This window comes from the organism of the source record quoted next, unplaced genomic scaffold, assembly GCF_019419815.1.
Source record: "Pyrus x bretschneideri cultivar Hongxiangsu unplaced genomic scaffold, Pyrus_bretschneideri_v1 Contig67, whole genome shotgun sequence".
In the NCBI taxonomy this organism is placed as follows: domain Eukaryota; kingdom Viridiplantae; phylum Streptophyta; class Magnoliopsida; order Rosales; family Rosaceae; genus Pyrus; species Pyrus x bretschneideri.
The window spans coordinates 823292-845340 of NW_025999806.1; the positions used below are offsets into that span (position 1 = coordinate 823292).

Below are 22049 nucleotides of genomic sequence, written 5' to 3' on the forward strand. Positions count from 1 at the left end.
TGGTCAGCCACCACGTTCTCACTTCCTTTCTTGTCCCAGATTTCGATATCGAACTCTTGAAGTAGAAGCATCCAACGAATAAGTCTTGGCTTGGCTTCCTTCTTGGTGAGTAAGTACTTCAACGCTGCATGATCAGTGTAAATTATAACTTTAGTACCAAGTAAATAAGAACGAAATTTATCTAAAGCAAAAACAACAACAAAAAGTTCTTTTTCCGTTGTGGAGTAGTTCAATTGGGCATCATTCAAGGTCTAGGATGCATAATAGATGACATATGGCTGCTTGTTCTTCCTTTGGCCTAAAACAGCTCCTAATGCATAATCTGAGGCAATGCACATAAGCTCAAAAGGAAGGCTCCAATCTGGTGGAACAATGATGGGGGCCGAAGTGAGCATTTCCTTGAGGTGTTTGAAGGCCTTCTCACACTCCTCATCAAACTTGAATGGCACATCTTTTTGGAGAAGTCGGCAAAGGGGGTTGGAGATTTTTGAAAAGTCCTTAATGAATCGCCTATAGAATCCTGTATGTCCAAGAAAAGAACGAACCTCTCTAACCGAAGTAAGAGAGGGTAAGTAGCGTACAAGATCTATTTTTGATTTATCAACCTCAATCCCTTTGGCCAAAATTATATGCCCTAAAACTATGCCTTGTTTTACCATGAAATGACATTTTTCCCAATTTAAAACAAGGTTAGTTTCAATGCATCGTTTTAGGATTAAAGTGAGATTATGTAAACAATCGTCAAACGAATCACCAAATACACTAAAATCATCCATAAAAACTTCAATTATTTTCTCCACAAAATCTGAAAATATACTTACCATGCATCTTTGAAAGGTGGCAGGTGCATTGCATAAACCGAATGGCATGCGACGATAAGCAAAAGTACCAAAAGGGCACGTGAAAGTGGTCTTTTCTTGGTCATCCGGAGCTAGACAATTTGATTATATCCTGAATACCCATCAAGAAAATAATAAAAAGAATGACCGGCTAACCTTTCAAGCATTTGATCAATGAACGGCAAAGGGAAATGGTCCTTCCTTGTGGTGGTGTTGAGCTTCCTATAATCGATGCAAACTCTCCAACCCATTTGGATACGTGTTGGCACAAGCTCATTCTCGGCGTTCTTCACCATTGTCACTCTGGATTTCTTTGGCACTACTTGAATTGGTGAAACCCAACAGCTATCCGAGATAAGATAAATCACTCCACAATCAAGTAATTTGATAACCTCCTTCTTCACAACTTCCATCATTGGAGGGTTGAGCCGACGTTGAGCCTCTCGAGTTGGTTTAGCCCCTTCTTCTAGAAGTATGCGATGCATGCATATTGTAGGGCTAATTCCCTTAATATCGGCCAAGGTCCATCATATGGCTATTTTGTACTCTTTCAATACTCGAACCAATTTGGCCTCCTCCATTGCCGTGAGTGATGAAGAAACAATGACGAGCAACGTCTCTTTGTCTCCCAAATAGACATACTTCAAGTGACTTGGCAATGGTTTAAGTTCAAGAATGGGTGCCTTAATCACTGAAGGTAACAACTTGTTAGTAGAAATGGGAATTGAAATTGGGTTTAGGGGCTTACTTTGATATTGTGGCGATGATTCAAGTACGGCCGCCATCTTGCCAACTTCCTCATCATGCACGGCCAGATTTGGTTCTATACCCATTCCCTCGGCAATTGTGGTTTCAAGTGGGTCTTTGTCCAACGAATCAAGAAAATCCTGTGCCAATGACTCAAGTATATCAATAGAGAAACAAGAATGATCGTCTTTAGGATATTTAATAGTTACAGAAAGATTGAAATCAATAACTTCCCCATCAAATTCCATCGTTAAAGTTCCTTTGAACACATTGATCTTGGTGCGGGCTATTTTCATGAAAGGTCTCCCAAGTAGGATTGGCAATGGTGTAGAATGGGATGAATCCTCCATGTCAAGCACGTAAAAGTCTGCCGGAAATATCAAATTGTTAACCTGCACCAAAACATCTTCCAAAACTCTTTTTGGATAGGCATTAGAACGATCGGCCAATTAAATAATCACACCATCGTTTTTAAGCTCTCCTAAGTTCGTAGATGTATAAATTGAGTAAGGCATGATGACATTAATTGAAGCTCCTAAATCTAGCATAGCATGTTCAAATTTAGTATTTCCAATAACACAAGGAATTGTAAAACTACCCAGATCTTTGCATTTAGGTGGTAGTTTTCATTGTAACACCGCCAAAACATTCTCACTTACCTGGACCACCTCTTTGTTCGAAATCCTCTTCCTTGTTGTGCAAAGCTCTTTCAAAAATTTCGCATACTTAGGAACTTGCTTAATTGCATCAAGGAGCGGGATATTGACTTGAACTTTCCTGAAGGTTTCCAGAATGTCCTTCTCATTCTCTTCTTTCTTTGATTGCCTAAATCTGCTATGGAAGGGCACATTTAGTGGAATTGAACTTGATAAAGTCAAATTTGGACTTACCTCAGGAGTGTTGGACGGTTTTGGGGTGGTAGATGGTTGCGGCAAGGTTTGTTCCACCCTTGCCGTGGCCTTTGTTCCTTGTTCCTCTTCTTGCAGCAACGTGTCCTCTTCTTGACTTGTTTTGGATGGTTTTGGGGTGGTTCCAACCTCCTTACCACTTCTCAACGTGATATCCTTGGCAGATTCGAACCCTCCATTTGGATTGACAATGGTTGACCTAGGGAGCTTGCCTTGGTCTCGGAATTGTCCTACAAACTCCGCAATCTGCCCAATTTGCTTCTCCAAGTGGTCCACCCTTTGTCTTGGTTTTGCATGGCTTTTTCTTGATTTTGCAATGCTTTGTTTTGATTCTCTTGTCCCTGAGACAAATTGGTAAGTAACTTAAGAAGTGTATCATTGTCTAAAGACGTACCTTGATTGTTTTGGGCAGGTTGTGCTTGGGTTAGATTGGGACCGAATGGCTTGGTGTAGAACCCCTGGGGTTGTTGTCTAAAGCCTCCTTACTGTGGAGGTTGTTGAGGCTCCTTCCACTTGAAATTTGGGTGGTCTCTCCAACCCGGATTGTATGTGTTGGAATATGGATCATTTCTTGGCTGATTTTGGCTTGGAAATCCAATGGCATTTGCACTCTCCCATCCCCCATTCTCAATCAATTGAGGGCACTTGTCCGAAGGGTGTCCTTGGATAGAACATACGCCACATACAATTAGTCATTGTATTCTCATTCCTTCGGCCATCTGAGACACAATAAAAGTAAGATTAGCTAATTGAGATTGAATGTCAGATTGGGAACTTACCTCATTCACTTGCTGCCGTGAGGTGTCTCTTTGTCCAACACCTTCATATTGTTGTGCATTCAAGGCTCGATTTGCAATTAAAACCTTGGCAACCACGGGTGTTTTGTCAACCAAAGCACCTCCCGCCAAGGCATCTAGCATTTGTCTCTCAATCTTCGTAGAAATATTGAATTAAAAGTTCTTCCTTCATTTGATGTTGAGGGCATGATGCAACTAGAGTCTTGAAACGTTCATAATATGCCGGAAAAGACTCCCCTTGGTCTTGTTGAATGCCACTAATTTTCTTCCTTAAAAGAATCACTCTTGAAGTTGGGAAGAATTTCTCTAAGAATGCCCACTTCATGCTTTCCCAAGAAGTGACGGTTCCGGGTGCCAATTCGTATAGCCAATCTTTAGCCTTTTCTAGAATAGAGAATGGAAAGGCCTTCATCTTGAAAATGTTCCCATCGACATTGATGGGTGTCATGCTTGAACATACCACTTCAAACTCCTTAAGATGCTTGTTTGGATCTTCCATGGACAAACCATGGTACTTGGGAATGTGATGCAACAAGCTAGACTTCAATTCGAACTCATCGGTCTTGCCTTGGGCGGCCATAGGATATTGAATGCACAAGGGCACGACATTGTCTAGTCCCGAGGCTAAAAGTTCTTTGATTGTTCGATTGTCCGCCGCCATGCTTTCTTCTTCTTCAAATTCAGATTCAGAATCTGAACTTGAACTAGGTGGATAAGGTTCCGGTTGTTTCCTCTTTCTTCTCAAAGTTCGTTCAAAATCGTCGTCAAAATCCAATATGTTTGCACGAATAGGTTATGAACGACGAGTCATAAACTAGTACCTGAAAATAAAGAACACAACCAAATCAGCAATCAATTTAAAAGGCACGGCAAACTTTAAAAAAAAAACACAAAGACACTAAAAAGACACTACACAAACATAAGGGATTAGCAAGTTTGCTAATCCCCGGCAACGGCGCCAAAATTTGATGTGAAAATTAACTTGACACACAAATTAAACCCTATTTGTGACAATTGTAGTAAATATGTAAGTAGGGATCGTTCTAGACCGGGGATTAACTAGGGATGCTAATCTATATAAATAAGACTCAAAAACACTAAACTAGACTCTATAGACTCAAAACTAACTTTAGACACTTAAAACAGCAACCAATAATAAAAAAGACTCAATTTTAGACTCAATAAGTGTTTTGGACGAAAATAGGACTTGACTTGACTCAAAAGACTCAAGGAAAACAAGTTTTGACTCAAATATGAAGACTAAGTGAAATGGGGATTGTTTTTGACGAATTTTAAACTTAAAACAAAAACTTTATAGAAAACACTTTTGAAAAACGAATTTAAGTGAAATAAATGGATGAAAGGCCAGTTAGAGGGTCCTTCTCCACACATGATATATGCATACGAACCAATTTCCAGTTATTATTCCTTTAGACTATGAATGACAATGCCCCAAATTAGTTGCATCGCACAACTAACCCTCAGGTTTTCCTTAATTCATTGAATTGAATGAAAACACATTACAACCAAACTATCTTTCTCAAGTTCTTTATATGAAACGCATAACAAAGATAGGTATCTTTTTGTGAAAACCATAAGCATTGACAAGGCATTCATCACTATGAAATGCATGAGACTCATACCATGGATTTACTTAATGCGATTGTGACTAGCAACCTCCACTACTCGTGAATATAAGTGAATAACTATTACGTGAAACCCCCTTATATTCTAGCGTCAAATTTATGCATGCAAATTAAGTGTTAACCCCCAACCCTCATACATAAACAAGTTTTAATAACTTAGATAAGCAAATCACATTCATGCCTTAAGAAACAATAACTGGATGTAATCAATTCATATAAAACATATAATCATGGCTTCGAATTCACCTCCAACTAAAAATAAATTAGTTCCTCATGTTCGTAAAACGAAGATAATTAAATTTAAACATTGAACTAAGACTAAGGATAGAAAGAACCAAGAAAATGCTCCACACTCCAATGGCATGCACGGCACTCCCTTGGATGGCAGATTGCACAAGTCTTCCTCTCCTTCCTTCCTTGCTTGCGGCACTAGTGTGATGTAGGGTGAATTGTGGTGTTTGATGGCTGAAAGTATGAATGAATGAATGAGTGAGTGGATGGTTGAATGGTGCGGCATAGGGCTGTATATATAGGCTAATTATGCACAATTAGTGAAGGAAAAGGATTGCACAATTCCATGGGAAAAGGGTTAAGTCTAGGCAGAAACCAAAGGGGATTGGGATAGGTAGTGCACGGCATGGATTTAGGGGATTCTAGAAGGATAGGTGCAACATACTTGTAGGGATAAGATAAGGTTTCTAGAAAGAATGATTTAGAACAGATTTTTGGTCCTAAAGGGATAAGGACATATGATATAGGTGTAGAGAAAGGATTGCAATTCCTAAACCTACAAGGAATGGTGTTTATGCGGCATACAAAGGAATAAGGTTCTAGAATCTGTTCTAAGTGTTTAAATATACATCTAATCCCTCCTAAATAGCTAATTTCAAGGCACAACCTAATTTGGATAGGATAAGATAGGATAATGTTAGAGTTAGGAAAGGATAAGGTTGGTTAGGATAGGATAAGATAAGGTTGGATAAAGTTCCTTATTTCTTGCTACTTCCTTATCTTCTTTGCATTAGGACTTCATCCACCAGATTTGTAGCCTTTCCTAGCCCTTCTTGACTTCAATTTCATCCATCCTCTTTGCTCCATGGTTAAGATATCCAATCCATGCCAAAAAATGCTCCATTTAGCTCCAAAATGCCCTTTCTTGCTCCTTTTGCCATTAGGACCTAAAAACATACGAAAATAGCTTAAAAGACTAAAATAAATAGTAATTAACTCACTAAATGCAAGGAAACAACATAACTAAGTAGCATGAATATGCTTCTATCACTAATCGTGGCAAAAGATGGCTTAAAGTTTGGCCCCATCAATGACAAATTCTTGAAGCGTTATTACCCTTAGACCAAACAAACAATCCTTCTCGCCTACACGAGCCTAAACTGCACAAGGCAACAATGCTCCTTGTTCGTAAAAGCTTAAAAGGCGACACCTAAAGCTCTTCATCTGCATGAGCCTAAACTACACTAGGCATAATGCTCCTTGTTCGCATAAGCTTAAAGTGCGACCCTCAATGCTCCTTATTCGCACAAGCTTAAAAGATGACACCCATCGTTCCTGGCCCACAAAAGTATAAACTGTGTACGGCAAAATCACCATCAAAACCATCAAAGCAACCCATCACTCCTTTGAACTACGTCATGACTTGATCCCTCCTCAACCGATGGTACATAGGCAACTTGAAACTTCAAAACTTCAAGTATAGTCACATCATCAACAAAAACACAAACACTTTGAAGAATAAAGTGCAAATTCAAGAATGTGAATACTTTATTTCTTTAAAGGAAGAATTCGGCTACAAAGCCGTATTACAAAATGAGCAAAAAACAAAGATGGCTTCTCCAGTAGTCGATAAGGTGTTATTCCAAGTCATAGCTTCACTACGAATGCAATCGCCAAGAAGCTCAAACGAAGCCGGTGGATTGTCACGAACATGGTGCGAATGATTTAAGACAAGAATCCTCGACGTACACACCTTCTTCTTCATATTTGGTTGGCCAAAATCTGTCACCTCCCAAGATGCGTCAAAAGACCACGACTTGATGTGCATCTAGTTGTCTTTTGAAGGAAGAACAAGTGCTTTGGGGCTAGTCAATGGCGCACAAAGCTTCAACGTCGTTCCTCTATCTTGCGAATCGCCTTCCTTCGCAAGAATGGTGATAGTATTGCTCTTAAAGCACTTAAAAAATACCATGGCTGCAACAAAATAAACAAAGCAACATAAGCATAAGAGTGGGGTGGCAAGAAGAAGAAAAAAAAAAGATTGCTTCACTAAAGCAAAAGACATGCAAGACAAACCTCATGAGCGTTGAAAATGACAATGACAAAGTCACAACAACGAAAAGAAATCAGCCATAATGCTTGAGCAGCACGGCAAAGAGGGTAACTACAAGACGATCCTTCAAAGCACGCTACAGTAGCAAAGAAAACCAAAATGCTATATAATCACACTACACAACCCCGCAACGATTACGCAAGCAATTTCTTGCACTGCACGACAACATCACCACCGAGGGAAAACTATGACAAAAAGGCACTCCACAATGCAACCCCTGTAATACCCTGAAAATTTTAAGTATATGAATTTGATATTCATAATTATGAATATGTGGAGAAAATAGAAAATAAATCAATTCATGGTTATGAAATTCGAATGGGGAAAATGTAAAATCCCGCTTCTAGCTTTTCTGATTATTTATATCATATAATTTTTTGTTAAGTAGAAAATGACAAAAATGCCCCTATTTGGTCAACATAATTATACGAGGATGTATTTTATCCTCATAAATTTCATTGTATTTCTTGATATATTTAAATAGAGGATGACCCTACGAGCGTGTAGGCAAAAATCGTTCGTGAAACGGAGTTATAACGAATAAGATATGAACAAGCAAAGTTAGGGGGCAAAATGGTTATTTTGGGAAGGAGTATTCTAGAAGCCAAAGGCTTCCCTTCTTCAGCAAGGGGGCTACTGTGTTCTTCTCCCTCTTAATTCTTCTTCACTCCAAAAATGATAACCTTCTCATACGGCAACAAAACCACGCACGGTCGAAGGCTATGTATTCATAACGAAGCCCTCTTCAATTTAATACCAAAACCATATGTTGGAACCAAGCGTGCACATATATTGAAGCCTAGAAGTTTCAATGGATTTTCGTGGGTTGTTTGCCGATTCTGGGCAACCTCGCCGGAGATGGGTCTTGACCCAAGAAAGAAAAATACTCTTCTCATCATGCATTTCCAAGATATGTAAGTGGATCTTTCAAATTCCAAGTTTCATTTTCGAACAAGTTTGAGATTGAAGTGTTCAACTTGAAATTTCAAGGTTCTTGTTGAGGATTCGTGGTGATGAAGTTGATTTAAGAGCATAGTAGCGAAGTGGCAGATTGATGAACAGCTTTGGAGGAGTTTGGAGGTGAGAACCTAAGAAACCCTATCATATTTTCTTTTTGATTCTAATGGATGAGTTAATTTATGTTAAGTTCTTAGTGTAAATTGGATGAATTTGTGTGGATTTTCAAACTTGTAACTAAAGTGGCAAAGAATTGGTTTAAATTGATGAGTAGGCTTGCCATGAGCCTCACCTTGGATTTTGGGTGATCTTTGGTTAATTTTATTCATGTTGGACTTGATGGAGGAATTATAAGAAAGTGGTGGAATCTAGTTATGTATACATAATTCTTTGTTAAGTATTAAGTAAGTGTCTGACTAAGTAGGGTTTGTTCAATTTCTCTTATGGTTGGTGAACTACAATTGGCTTGATCCCTCCAAAGGGTACATAGACAGTCTAACGAGAAGTTAGATGCAATCATAAAATAAACGAGATTAAATTTTAGTGGAAAATTGTTACAAAAGAAAAGTTAGAATGGTTATTAACATAAAGGGTAACTATGACATTTTTGGCCTACCCCTAAATGTAAATTCCGAAATAAATTGGCGAGGCGTTACAACCCCACTGCAGTCTTTTGCATAGCACCACATAGTAAAAAGTGATGCACTGCAACAAGCTCTAAGCAACTAGCCCACGGCAACAACAGCAGCAGCACACACAACACAGCAGCAAAGGCAATGCACAGCAAGGAATTGTGAAAACAAAAATACACACCCAATTGTCTTATAAATAGGGGTCAATTGCTTCCTAATGCTATAAGGGAGAGTACATGCCAAATAGCAAAAAAAAATCAAAAGAAGGAAGTACATTCCAACCAAAAGAAGGAAGCAAATTCCAAGTAAAAAATGACAAGTTTCAGCCAATCTGCACAAGCAAGACGTTTTTGGTGATAAATCAACTTTCTGTAGGAGTTTTGATACAAGGCCAATTGGAGAAGGAAAATGATAGTTGTGTTCTAATTTCATAATTTTCCCTAGAGCCAAACGTTCCAGTTTTCAAAGATAATCCCGCAAAAGTTGTTTCCCTGTCAGAACTGCGCAATGGTGGGAAAATGACGAGTGGAAGGCTTTCCCGATTTTTCCTAGTGGTGTGTGATATATGCCTGAAAAGATAAAAGATAAAGCTAAGTTTTCCATATTTTTACAGAATTTTCTAGAGGAGAAATCGATCTAAAACTTGGCATGCAAGTCAGATGACGTGTTTCCCAAACCAAGGAAAAAGCATGTTGTTTTTTGCAACAAAAATCAGCAAAGAAAAGAAAAGGAAACAAAAAAAAAAATAAGGAAAGGGCTTCAAAATTTTGAAAACAACAAAGGAAAGTATCTCTCCTTGCCAAAATACAAAAGGAAATCCCTCCAAGGTAAGGACAAGTCTTCAAGTTTCCCAAAACAAGGAGAAAAATACCCTCTTGGCTGAAGAGGAAAAAAAAAAAAAAAAGGAAAAAAAATGCACATCCTACTTACCCAAGGACAAGCATTAAATCTTTTCAAAACTTTGAAGGGAATCACCCTCATTGCCAGATTTGAAGGAGTTTCCTACCCAAGGAAAAACATTTTTTTCGTACAACCACAAGGAAAAAATTCAAAATACACCAAATGTATTTTGTTAAAATTATGGAAAAATCAATACGCGCATTAAGTATGTGCCGATTTATCCATTTCCAAAATTTCTTTCAAGATCAAGCCTCTATGGCCCTTGAAAAAAAAATTAATTTCTTTCAAGATCAAGCCTCTACGGCCCTTAAAGAAAAAAATATTTCATTTCTTTTAAGACCAAGCCTCTACGGCCCTTGAAGAAAAATTTCATTTCTTTCAAGACTAAGCCTCTACGACCCTTGAAGACAATTTTCATTTCATTCAAGATCAAGTCTCAACGGCCCTTGAAGAAATGTTTTGTTCAAGAAATATGCCTCAATGGCCCTTGACGAAATTCATCATTTCCATTCAAGAAATACGCCTCAACGGCCCTTGAAGAAATGTTTCGTTCAAAAAATACGCCTTTACAGCCCTTGAAGAAGCAAATTAATTCAAGATCAAGTCTCGACGACCCTTGAGTTAGAACATTCACATTGCAGGACTTCAAAACACGTTTCCTACATGTGACAAACACATGCCTACAACGTGCCTTAAAGTGCGGCATTTGTAGACATGTAAATGTTGTTACATACAAAAGATGCATCACAAAGCTCCACATGGCATATGACTCATCACAAATAAACAAGTTCAATGACATATGGCACAAATCAAGCTAAGGAAGTGTAAAACATTCCCAAAATTCAGCAAAATGGAGAAAAACCCCCTTAAAGTCAACAAGGGGCCGAAGATCTCTCAAAATCGGAAAGAAAGCCAGAGCATCTTCACAAAATAAGCAAAAATTGAAGATTACTCACAAATAGGCAACAAGGCCTATAAATTTTGGCCAATATAAGGAAGGTGGCTGAAATTAAAACACAAAACATGTCTAAATTCTTCCACGGACAAATCAAGACACAAATCGAGGCCAAATCCATCCAAAGGCATGGCTTTGGAAGTCTATAAATACAAGGATCCAAGACACGCAAAGGGGTCGAAAAATTACACATTGAGAAGAACCTCTGCATAAATCTTTGAAGACTAATACGCTGCCAAAGCTCTCTTCAAAGAACGTACAACCAAAGCTGAAGCTTTCTTTTGATCAAAACCAAAGCATTCCCTTAAGAATCAACAAGCACTTGTGCCGATAACTTTAAGACTTTGTTGCAAGCTTAAAACTTGTAATGACGTTCGATTCAAGATCAAGTCGCCAAGGCCCTCGAATCAACGAAATTCTACATCAACACTCCCTTTGCCGCAACCCTAAACCTGAGGTGAAGACTATCCACGCGTCATTTCAAGCTCAAAACTTGAAGCAATCGTTTAATCGTTCGTCCGAGATCAAGTCATCGGATCAACAACCTACATCTACATCAAATTTGAAGACTGGATCAGAGGAAAATTGTAAACAGAGATTGTAACCTACAAACTCAAATCAATACAAATCTACTTTGTACACGTGTTCTCGTTTCATTCATTATAGAATTTTTGTGTTTACAATTGTATCACGTTCAATCAAGAAAAATTAACTTGAATCAATAGCATGTAGATTAATTCAATAAAATAATAAGTTAATCATAAAAATGTAGATTAATTCAATAAAATAATAAGTTAATCATAAAAAGAAGGCCAAATAGGATAAATGATCCATGTGGTCATAAGGTATTTGGAAGATAGTCCCCGTGCTAAAAAAACTCGGATTTAAACTCCTTTGGTGTACTTCATTAGCAAATTTAGTCCAAAAGTGATTTTTTCATTAACTATCTGTTAATACATGGGTTAAATTTTACTTTGATTTAACCTTTTGGGATTTCTGGGTTTCTATCAAGACTTCCACCTTTTTAGAGAAAGGATCGAGAAAATGGCTAATGGGGTAGAGAGAGAAAGTGGGTTGGTGCTGTTTAGCGATAATGAGCTAAGAGAGATGAGCGGGGTGAATAGAGGGTCGGACCATATAGAGGTTACGTGCGGCTGCACCATTTACAGATACAGTGATTCAATCGAGAGGCTTAGGGTTTTCGTCAATGGTGACCTCGAAGTCACTTGCAAGTGCAACCCTGGCTGTCAGGAAGGTCTTTCTCTCTACCATTTTGATCTCTCTCACTTTGTTGCTTTTTGGAAAGAAGGGATTTTATTTTTAATGCATGTTGTTTGCATTTTGAGCTTCTTTGAGTTCATCGTGGACTAGGTTTTGATGTTGATGGCTACAATCTGTCTATCCCTTTCTGGTCTGCCTAATCTGTTGGGTTTGTATTTGATGACGACAAGCATTTGCTTTTGCTTTTGCTTTTGCTTTTGCTTTGCAAGTTGTTCACCGTATTTTTGTTGGGTATACAGTTAAGGTGTATGTTGTTTTGTCTCACTGAATACAATAGCTATATGTTTGCCTACTCTTCATATGGTGGAGTCCAGATGGTTTCTGGCTTGTTTGTTGAGTAAAGAGCTTTTCTTTAAGTTGGTGTATTGAGAATGAAACCTACATTGCCAATTTCGTGGCTAAACAGCACCAACCCACTTTCTCTCTCTACCCCATTCGCCATTTTCTCAATTCTCTCTCTAAAAAGGTGAAGTCTTGATAGAAACCCAGAAATCCTAGAAGGTTAAATCCCAGAAGTTTAAATCAAAGTACAATTTTACCCTTGTATTAACAGAGAGTTAACAGAAAAATCACTTTTGGACTAAATTTGCTAACAGAGTACATCATAGGGGTTTAAATTCGATTTTTTTTAGCACAAAGGCTATCTTCCAAATTTCTTATGACCACAGGGATGATTTATCCGATTTAGCCTAAAAAGAATGATTAAAACGTAATACTCCCTAATTGAAGATAAAAACTATCTTTAGCGTAGCATCAAGAGTGTGATGATAACGTGTTGTAGGCATATTTTACTGAACAACAGATAGAGAGGATGGTCGACGGCATAGAGAGAGAAGACAAAGATGTGTAATTGTGAGGTGTGTGGTATCTCACCCATTGTGCCTTTATTTATAGTAGTAGGGAAGGTAAATTCCTTACTCCAATAGGATTACAACTCTAATAAGATAACATCTAGCCTAAAGAGATATGGTAGAATCCTATAACGATATCCCAAATATGATAGAATTTACACAATCACATTCCATATCTAATAAAATGTAACACACTGGGCATATTCATTAAAAATGTACTTTTTTACAGGACTATAATATAAAGACTGAGCTATGTTTAATTTGACTCGCCAAGTAAAAATGGCATGCTCCACGACCAATGAAGAAGTTGTTCAAGCTAAATCTATCCCTCGCATAACTCCCCTTTGGTCTTGCCTATCGGGCAAGGTTTGCTGCTTGGTGTGCTACAATATGAGTTTGCTATTAGTTTGAATGGTGCTTTTGTGGGACCTTTGTTAGGCCTTAAGGCTCACAATCAAAGCTAATATGGATTTGAGCATGCCACTGTTATCTTTGTATAACAGATTGTTCTCTTTTGGTTATGAACTGTGTTGATTACTTGCGCCACAAGTTTCTCAGACTTCTTAATTCTATTGGATTGTTATAGATGGGTTAAGTCTGTATAAAGTTATTTTTCTTGCCTTGTAAACAAGGACTTTTACTCATAATATTGTATGTCTAGATAAAGGGAGTTATGGGCCCTTCCAACCATTTCTTTGATTACAGTTAATACTAAGAAGCAAGGTTAATTAGTTTAGCCAGATTAATCATAGATGAAACTTTGAACGAAAAGCAATTGAAACTGATTTAAAACACAATGGAAGATACATTAAACAATAGATCTACTTTATGTAAGTACAAACAAAAGAGACTCGGGCAAAATAATAACCTTGTCAGGCAAGGTTCATCTTCTTGCAACCACTTCTCTTTGTGTTTTACAAGGGTTGTAATCTTTGGAGAATGAGATGTAAATCGGGTTTAGTAAAGGGATTCAATACTACAATGGTAGCAAAGCTTCTAAAAACTTGACAAAAGATGGCTTTATATGGTGGATCTATGACTAAAAGGGTAGAGTATGGACAAAATGAAGCTTTATGGTTTCTTGCTTGTTTGAGAGCAAAGTTGGATATATTTTGATTAATTGGTTGAGTGTCCTTATCTCTGATTTCCCTTGTTGCTTTTATAAACTTTTTAGCCTAATTGTCCAAGCCTTGCCTTTTGGTGATGGCTTTCAGAAGATGGTGAGTCACCATTTATTTACCTACCCATGCCCTTGAAAAGTACTTTTTGTTAGAGATGAGCTGTTCTCTGTCGTCCATCACTTCTCACATAGGCATGTTGCCTATTCCTTGCCAAAATTATTTTTAATTCTTTCTGGACTATCAACTTGTCCGAGCCCAATTCTCCATTTTCTTTTTGTGTTCTTGGGCCTCCATTCTCACTAAACCCAACATTAAATATTCACTCAAACAGAAGAAAATGGAAGGCAAACATTGGGAGCAAAGAACTGGCTTCTGCCCTTCTCTCGTCGCTCAAATTGCACAACAGGGCATCTCTCTCTCTATCTCTCTCTCTCTCTCTCTCTCTCTCTCTCTCTCCCTCCCCGCCGTGGAACTCTAGGCAGCTTCTTCATTCATGCAAGTGCCCATCCCTTTGAAAGTCCTCAATTCCCATTCAAATTTTAATGGCTGATTAAGGAAAGTTAATTAGAAAAGAATTGGACTACTTGGATCTAAGAGAAGACATGGCACAAAACCAAGCGCAATGGTGTTCTAAGATTCATATACAACCCCACTTAGTAGGACAAGGCGTTGTTGTAGCATATGAAATTCGGGTTCTCGATGTTTGAAGTTTTGGGTCTTCTGGTTTGTGGGATATGCAATTTGGGTGAACTAGGGATACCGATAACATCATTTTCCATTAATTAGATAAAAGTGTATAGTTTTAATTTCTCATTGCAGTCTTTGCATCAAACATCCAAATTTATTTGGGGGAAGTGAGAAGCTTGATGTGTCATGGGGTAAGGGCCAGTATGATTCTAATGTTTTACTGGCTTATAGAAGACCAAGACCCGAATGGCTAGCTCAACAATCCTTTGTAGTAGAGATTAATTTTTTTCTCTCTTCCTTTTGTGTTATTCAACTTGGAGATTGTGGAAAAACTATAAAAGACTTAACTGAAGTCTATTTTGCAATCCGGTTTCTCTATTAGTGTAACCCGTCCATAATTGATACGAATGTTGTTTCCCTTTTACATCTCAGCATTCTTTTTCACCCGAGATAGGTGTTCATGGCATTCTCATGGACATTTTCTCACGTTCAGGTGGTGGAGGTGTAAATTTATCTCGGTTGTGAGTAGGCATGGATCTGAATGAGCCTTCAAGTTCCAAATGGAGTAGCACAATTAGCATAAAGTTCAAGGTACCTCTTTACATTTTCCACTTATTAGAATTCTTGTGGTATTTATTTTTTTATACACTCTCTTTCCATTTCCAGACTATTTATATGAATTTAAATCGTGTGCTACGCAGCATGTCCGACCATTGAATTGTAATGGCCGCTCTGTGAGCTGAGATTTTGATGGGTTTCCTGTCACTTGCAGGTAATCTCGGTTTTGAGAACTTAGTTTCCAAATTTGTTTGACTAATCTTTTCACATTGTAAGATGATAATCCTGCAGTGGAAGTCCCCATGACAGTATGGTAGTTCTAAAGCAAGAATTTCGGAATGCAAAGGCAATGATCGTAGTTTTTTTTCATGTAAGACTTCTTCAAATTGTGATCTTTAATGTGAAAGATTATATGTGAAACTAACAGGGAGTTTGTCTTGAATGCAGTTCAGTCTGCAGATAGAACATGGGATACCATTTCTATCTAAGTGGCTGATATTCAACAAGTTTAAATTCGATGTATCAAAGGTAGTCAAACTTGGGCCGGCATTTCTCTTGACAAGGTGATTGAGCAAGAGTGCATATAAAATATGGGGCGGAAGTGAGTCTGCATGAAGCATTTGACATGAATTAGAACTAATAATCTTGAATGATACCGTAATCCCAATTGGATTTGATTTCCATTTCCCTATTGAAGAAGGTTTCGTAAAGTTTTGGTAATTAGATCCCAATTTAGATTAGTTTTCCTAATGAGCAAACCTTCTATCATGGCCATATGAGGAGAGTTGATGTACTTGTTTACAGGAACTAGGATCAGCAACCAAGATAGAATAATATTCAGAATTCTACTACAAAGATGAGCGGGAATACTCCGGAGAGAGAGTGAGCGGAGAGCAAAACAATTGTATACCACTCAAGGTGTTAGAGTGTGAGAACATGCAAGGGAAAAGCATGTGAGAGAGAAGAAAAAAGATAAGAGTGTTTCCTTATATCCTTGTTTTCTTGTTCTTGTCCTTTCTAGTTGTTCATCGAGCCCTAAACGTAAAGGTTTGAAAAGAAATTTTATTGTTCACATTATTAATATAGTGGAGAAATGTTGTACTCGGCCGTGGGTGTAGGCACATACCCGAATTTATCATCAACTTTTGGGTTCGAGTTAGTTTTTCTCTTTCTTAAACAATTTCACATCAGGAACTTCACTAGTTCCACTTGGTGATTCAGAAGCACAAGCCTGCATATCTACGCGCTTTGTATAACTTACGGATAATTGAACCTTGTTCTATCTGTGATACCCATACTTTTTCCTCAGACAGAATGACAGGTGGTTCCATTGTAGGGGACATGGCTCCTTACCAAGCATTTGCAGTTGGAGGTCTTGGCAGTGTACGAGGTTACAGTGAAGGAGCAGTGGGATCTACTAGAACAAGATGGTGGAAGGTTCTGTTTTCTTGGACTTTGGAACTGATTTGGGGTCTTCTCATCATGTCCCTAGCAGTGAGTTCAAATTTTACTTGGTTATATTTCAACGCTTTAACTTCGTTATGGGTCTTGAAATTTCCGCGTAGTTACTGATCAGAATGAAATAAAGTTTCAACCAAATTCACTAAAATGATTGACCCATGTCATTCTTTATCCACTCGTCTTTGAGTGTTCTTGTGCAGCCTTTTAGCAGTAAGCTCCCAAAAAGCAACGCTTAGTTAGAGCATAACAAATGAGATGTGTTAGATACTGGAGATTTCTTTTTCCACAGCCGAGTCATTGGCATGAACAACCTATTGCGAAAGGTAGCCCTCCACCCAGCATACCAAAGAGATTGAAGTAACTTATCACTTTTGAAGTCCCAGCGTAGTAACCAACCTAACCTGCATACTACCAAACTTGGGAGTGAAAATTGATACACTTGTACAGGCGGAACTTGGTTGACGAGTCTGGTTAACGCTCAGAGGCTTAGTTTCCAAACCTCTTACACGATTCATGCACAACTTACTTCGTCTTTGGGTGATTATGTCACTCCTGCTAATCTCGATCACACTTTATCCTTCTGTTTGTTACTACGTGGCCACATTACCATTTCCGTTATTGTAGTTCTGACCTCTTAATGTTGTTTCTTTGCCTGATTATCAAGTCAATTTAATTTGGGAGTTTGTGCTTGGATACGGCCCTCGTTTCAAATCACAGTTTGGCCATTTGTGGTTGATTATGCTAATTAATGCCTTTCAACAGAAAACAGTATATTTTGGCATCAGCAACCTCGCTTCATGAATTCAACAAGACCAAAGAAGCTGAAGATTTCACACTTTTTCCGTCTTCATGTCCTCTTTTCTGGCCACAGAGCACTGAGGCAGCATGTGTACCCCATGGCATTTGTTACTGATCGAGTTTTGGCTTCTGCAGAATGTTCAAGCTACAGCTATCCAAGTTGTTCCTCTACCCAGTTCAGCTTCTGATTATTCTTTAACACATACCGAACATTTCTTTTTTGATTCGGAAAAGGAATTTGTTTGTACAAATATACATGACCCGGTTATAGAAGATCGTTTAATGCGTATTAATTTTCTTTGTGATCTCGTGTTACGAAAATTTGTATGGAAAGATTTCATCTGAAGAAGAGGTAATGAAGTTGTTCATTTTGATTGTACATTTCTCTAAACATTTTGGACTCGTGTCGTCCAACAAATGACTTCAATTTTCTTGTATTAATTCCGCTCACTTGTACTGAAGTGAAAGAGGAACACTTACAACAACACAAACATCAACCGGAAAAGCTACCGGAATTATTAGGACACGGAAATAATGTTCACTTAACCTGCCATCGCACTCATAGTCTATGTCTGTATCCTCTATGTTAATCTGGGTATATTTCAGTTACCAAGTACGAGTACGGGAAAAGTTGAACAAACAAGTATGGATGCAACTTAGATGGACTCGGATATACAAAGTAATGCCCGAAAAGAGGGAAAACATATAGAAAGCAAGGGAGAAGAGTTCAAATTTCAAGTCTAGAGAAACCTCTGTCAGTCCTTAGACAAACTGCAGAAGTTGTGAGTATGACTGTTTAACTTTGACAGTAATTTTTTAACTGCAACGCTAAGCTCATCAGATGTATATCAATTGCATCGATAACGAGTTCATGAAAAAATATGACTTACAAAAATCTTGCAATGGAAATAATTACATGTCCAACATCTGTAGAAATTTAGGTAAATCGCGAAAAAAGAACAGAGAGGACAACAAAGAGGACACGCAGAGGCAGCAAAGATTAAGGATGACAAAATCGCACATCATTACACATAAACACAATAAATTGACACTTTGGAGTAGAGTTTTAAAAGAAGTTGTTATACTGGCTAGTGAGAGAATCTCTGAGATTGGAATACAAGCCATAGAGAGAATACTGCCGAAGGTTCTCCACCTCATACCATGAATTGAGAACAGAGAGATGCTTATCTGTACCAGAAAAGGCCAGTTGTATCCCGAGACTGCAATCTACAGAACCCCCTCGGTTTTTACAGCCTGATGTTTCGATGGCACAGTCTTGTTTGTTAAGACAAACAAAATTGGAGTTTCCTGTGCATTTAGCACACCCATCTCTCTTCCAATACAAGTTTTGCAGCCTACCCTTTTGAAACTCGAGTACCTTCACCACATCCCATATGTTGGATTAGAGAATTTACAAATGGAAAACCGCTTACTGAATATCAACTCATTCAAAGCGACACATACTTACCAACGTAAAACTTGTCACTATGTATGTGCTGTTTGCAACAAACGCAGGGAGAGACCTTGCAGCATATTTTCGTCCAGCAAATGCCACCATGTACCCACCATATGAATCCTAGAAAACTCAAAAGGGCATACAATTTAGTGATCTGATCTATTCACGATATAAACACATGACAGGAAAGACAATACAAAGTTAAGAAAACCAACAAGCCAACATACACAGCCAAACAACACCACAGATGTAATTACGTTTAGCTTCCTATATTTTATAGGAATAATTTATTTCCAGGTTTCCCATGACAGCGAATGATTTGTTTTCCACATTCTTATAACCTTTTTCAAACTTAATTGTATCATGAGGAGAGGGATTCCAATGTCCAACCAAGACTTTATTTCATGCGGGATCGCCAACAGTAGAAGAGTTGGTTCCTCCACCCCGGAGTTTGATGAAGTTCAGAAACTCATTTTTCGGTTGCAGGGAAGCCGGAGTTGATCATAAATGTATTTTACATCTCCATTTCCAAATATACCAACAAATGGTGGCAAAATAACTGCTCCGGCTGACAAGCCTATAATAAATGCCCTTGAGCTTTAGATTATTCCTGTGCCGATCTTCACAACCAACATTAAGAGTGGGAGAGCCTTGTGAGAATTACAAAACTTGACCTTCAGATGTAATAGGGTGCGTGGTATTTAGATGTACTGTAGTAAAGGAAAGCCCGCACCATATTCTATCTGAAGGTCTACCCTATCAAAATCCATGAAGAAATATTAATCTTTCAATGGAATTTCTAAGTCATAGGTTATCATTTTCGTTAGTGATCTACCAGAAATCACTCTTCGAAATTATGTTGAGTTTTTAGAATGTCATTGCACTATCATACCTACGATTGAAACAATCAGTAAGACAGTTCCTCGGTTAAATGTTTCCAAAGTATCCTAAGTACTCTGTTTTCTCTTTTATTTTCCTTAACCATGCTATTGATTTTCCTTACCGAACTTACAAGGTACTCCATACTATTCATGAGTCATGATCGTACGTTAGATAGAGCCTCCGATCATGCAAATTTCTCCCCAGTGAAAGCATTACATATCATAGATAAGTAGAACAGTTCCCACAAAAATTAAGATTTTTTTTTTCTGTTTCGTAAAACAGCTAGAATGAAGCTAATAGTTTTAGCGTTCTAACACTAAAAAATCAAAATGAACGGAAAAAACTATCAGAAAATCGAAATGGAAGGAAAAAAAAAAAAAAAAAACCAATCTCCTCTATCCTAATAGCTCATCTAACACATCTGTATCTAAAAGAGCCCCAAACAATTTCAACATAAATGCAACACGAGTATGTTGTATCTCTCAAGCAAAGATCATGGCAAACAATCGAAAGCAATTCAATTTTTTCACCCTTTCCCCTCAAACAAAGCCAGCTAACCAAATGCACACCAAACATAATATGGTAAAACAAATATTCTTCACTGAACATGATGTGGAAGAAGACAAAAGACTCGAGGATCCTTGTAGGCTTAAACGAATGCAGCATCATTTCTTTTCACTAACTACTTCAGGATGCTTGCTAACTTGACATCCCCAGATTATGCAACTCTCACTTTAAGATTTATACACTTCAAGTTTCATTTTTTAAAGATGACAGATTCTATTGCTAACTAATCGCTACAACGCCGGCTAAAATCGTCACAAAAGGGTTAAAGTCCAAGTTGGTTGATGGATAATCACATGAATATTACACGGAATCAAGAGTATCAGCGATTAGTAATCAAACAGTCACATCTCAATCCGGCTCAAAAACTGTAACAGAGAGTAAAAGGGTAGAAGAAGATGGTAAAAGATAAGAGTTTAGATTACCGGTTGGAAAGAAGAGGTGTTGATAGTGAGGAGGGAGATCTCATCGACTTTGGGTCTAAAAAGCGCGAGCTGGGAGTTGGAGGAGGACAGCGAGAGGCGGCGGTCGCAGGGGGAGAGCTGATGCGACTGGTTCCCGTTTAGGGTGAAGGAGGTCTTGGACGAGAATGCGATCCCGAATGTAAAGCCGTCGGACCTCTGAATCTTGGTGTCTGCGCATGGGTTGTACACGCTGTTTGTGTTAGATGCTCCCACATTCACCACAGTTGACGCCATCGGCAGGAGGAGGAGCATCATCGCCGCCGCCATTGTAGCCGGCGGTGATTGCATTTAGGGTGGTAGTAAGGTAATGGGATGTATGATATTTGGTGGTGGTCGGTGAGTGGTGGTTGTTGAAGCTCAGAAGCCAGCTAAGGAAATGTAGGGTGTTGGCTGGATGTGGAGGGTGTCAGCTTGCTTTCCGTATTTGTGAAGGCTTTTGCCTCCAAAGACCAAAGCTCTGCGGCGAGGTTTAAATTTTTAGAAAGCTAATGAAAGGTGTTTGCAAGTTTTGAGTTTTAATGATAAGGATAAAATAAAAGATAAAGTAATTAGTATCATAATTGATTTTTTAGTGTAAAAATATAGTTTTTTTATTAAAATGAACAGTAACACAGACTTTTCGTTAAAACTCCCTAAATTTTTATTTCATTTTTTTTTTATTATTATTTTTTATTTTAATGTGTGTGTACATATATATATATATGTATGTATGTATGTTAGATGTTAGATTAAGGATCCATAAGAACCAGCCAGTTTCAAATTGATCGGGTTAGGTCCGATTTTAATTTTAAATTGCATTACCCGGCACGATCCGCCCTGTTTCATTTTCAAACGGATTTGGTTTGGTTCCTCCATTTTGGGGCTAACTGTGACATCCCGTCCCGGAATTATCGGAAATGCACGTGTGAAATTACCATTTTACCCCTGGGTTGTTTTGGATGTTTTGTGAGGTGTGGACATGTGTTGGGCCACACACCCACACCATTCCACTTTCCCTCACTCTCTCTCTCTCTCCCTCTGACTTTCCTCTCTCTCTCTCCCCCGAGCCCTTATCCTTCTTCTTCCTCTTCCTCAAACAAACGTACGGACACACACACACCCACCCTAAAACGTCACAGATCGAGGGATCCAAGACTACCATTGAACTCGTGGAGCTGAGGGGAGTCCAGTGGTGCCATTTCCAGGTAAGGAAACCACCAGT

The 22049-nt window shown here is 38.4% G+C and overlaps 1 protein-coding gene and 1 pseudogene across 1 annotated transcript; one reads left to right on the forward strand and one right to left on the reverse strand.

Annotated features, from left to right (window-relative positions):
* The first annotated feature begins 11769 nt into the window (after positions 1–11769).
* Positions 11770–17670, forward strand: LOC103928999 (annotated as a pseudogene).
* Positions 17671–18326: 656 nt separating this feature from the next.
* LOC103928990 lies at positions 18327–21316 on the reverse strand. The gene is made up of 3 exons (XM_009338127.3): positions 20810–21316; positions 18951–19058; positions 18327–18860 (listed from the first exon to the last, which is right to left on the reverse strand). The coding sequence occupies exons 1-3, from the start codon at positions 21134–21136 to the stop codon at positions 18549–18551; spliced, it is 747 nt and encodes a 248-aa protein (XP_009336402.2). The 5' UTR covers positions 21137–21316; the 3' UTR covers positions 18327–18548.
* Between the last annotated feature and the right edge of the window lie 733 nt (positions 21317–22049).

Coding starts and splice junctions, on each gene's coding strand:
- LOC103928990 (XM_009338127.3), bottom strand. CDS start 21,136: ATGCAATCACCGCCGGCTACAATGGCGGCGGCGATGATGCTCCTCCTC. Junction 19,059..20,809: donor ACACCTCTTCTTTCCAACCG/GTAATCTAAACT, acceptor TGAGTTTTCTAG/GATTCATATGGTGGGTACAT. Junction 18,861..18,950: donor TAGTGACAAGTTTTACGTTG/GTAAGTATGTGT, acceptor GATGTGGTGAAG/GTACTCGAGTTTCAAAAGGG.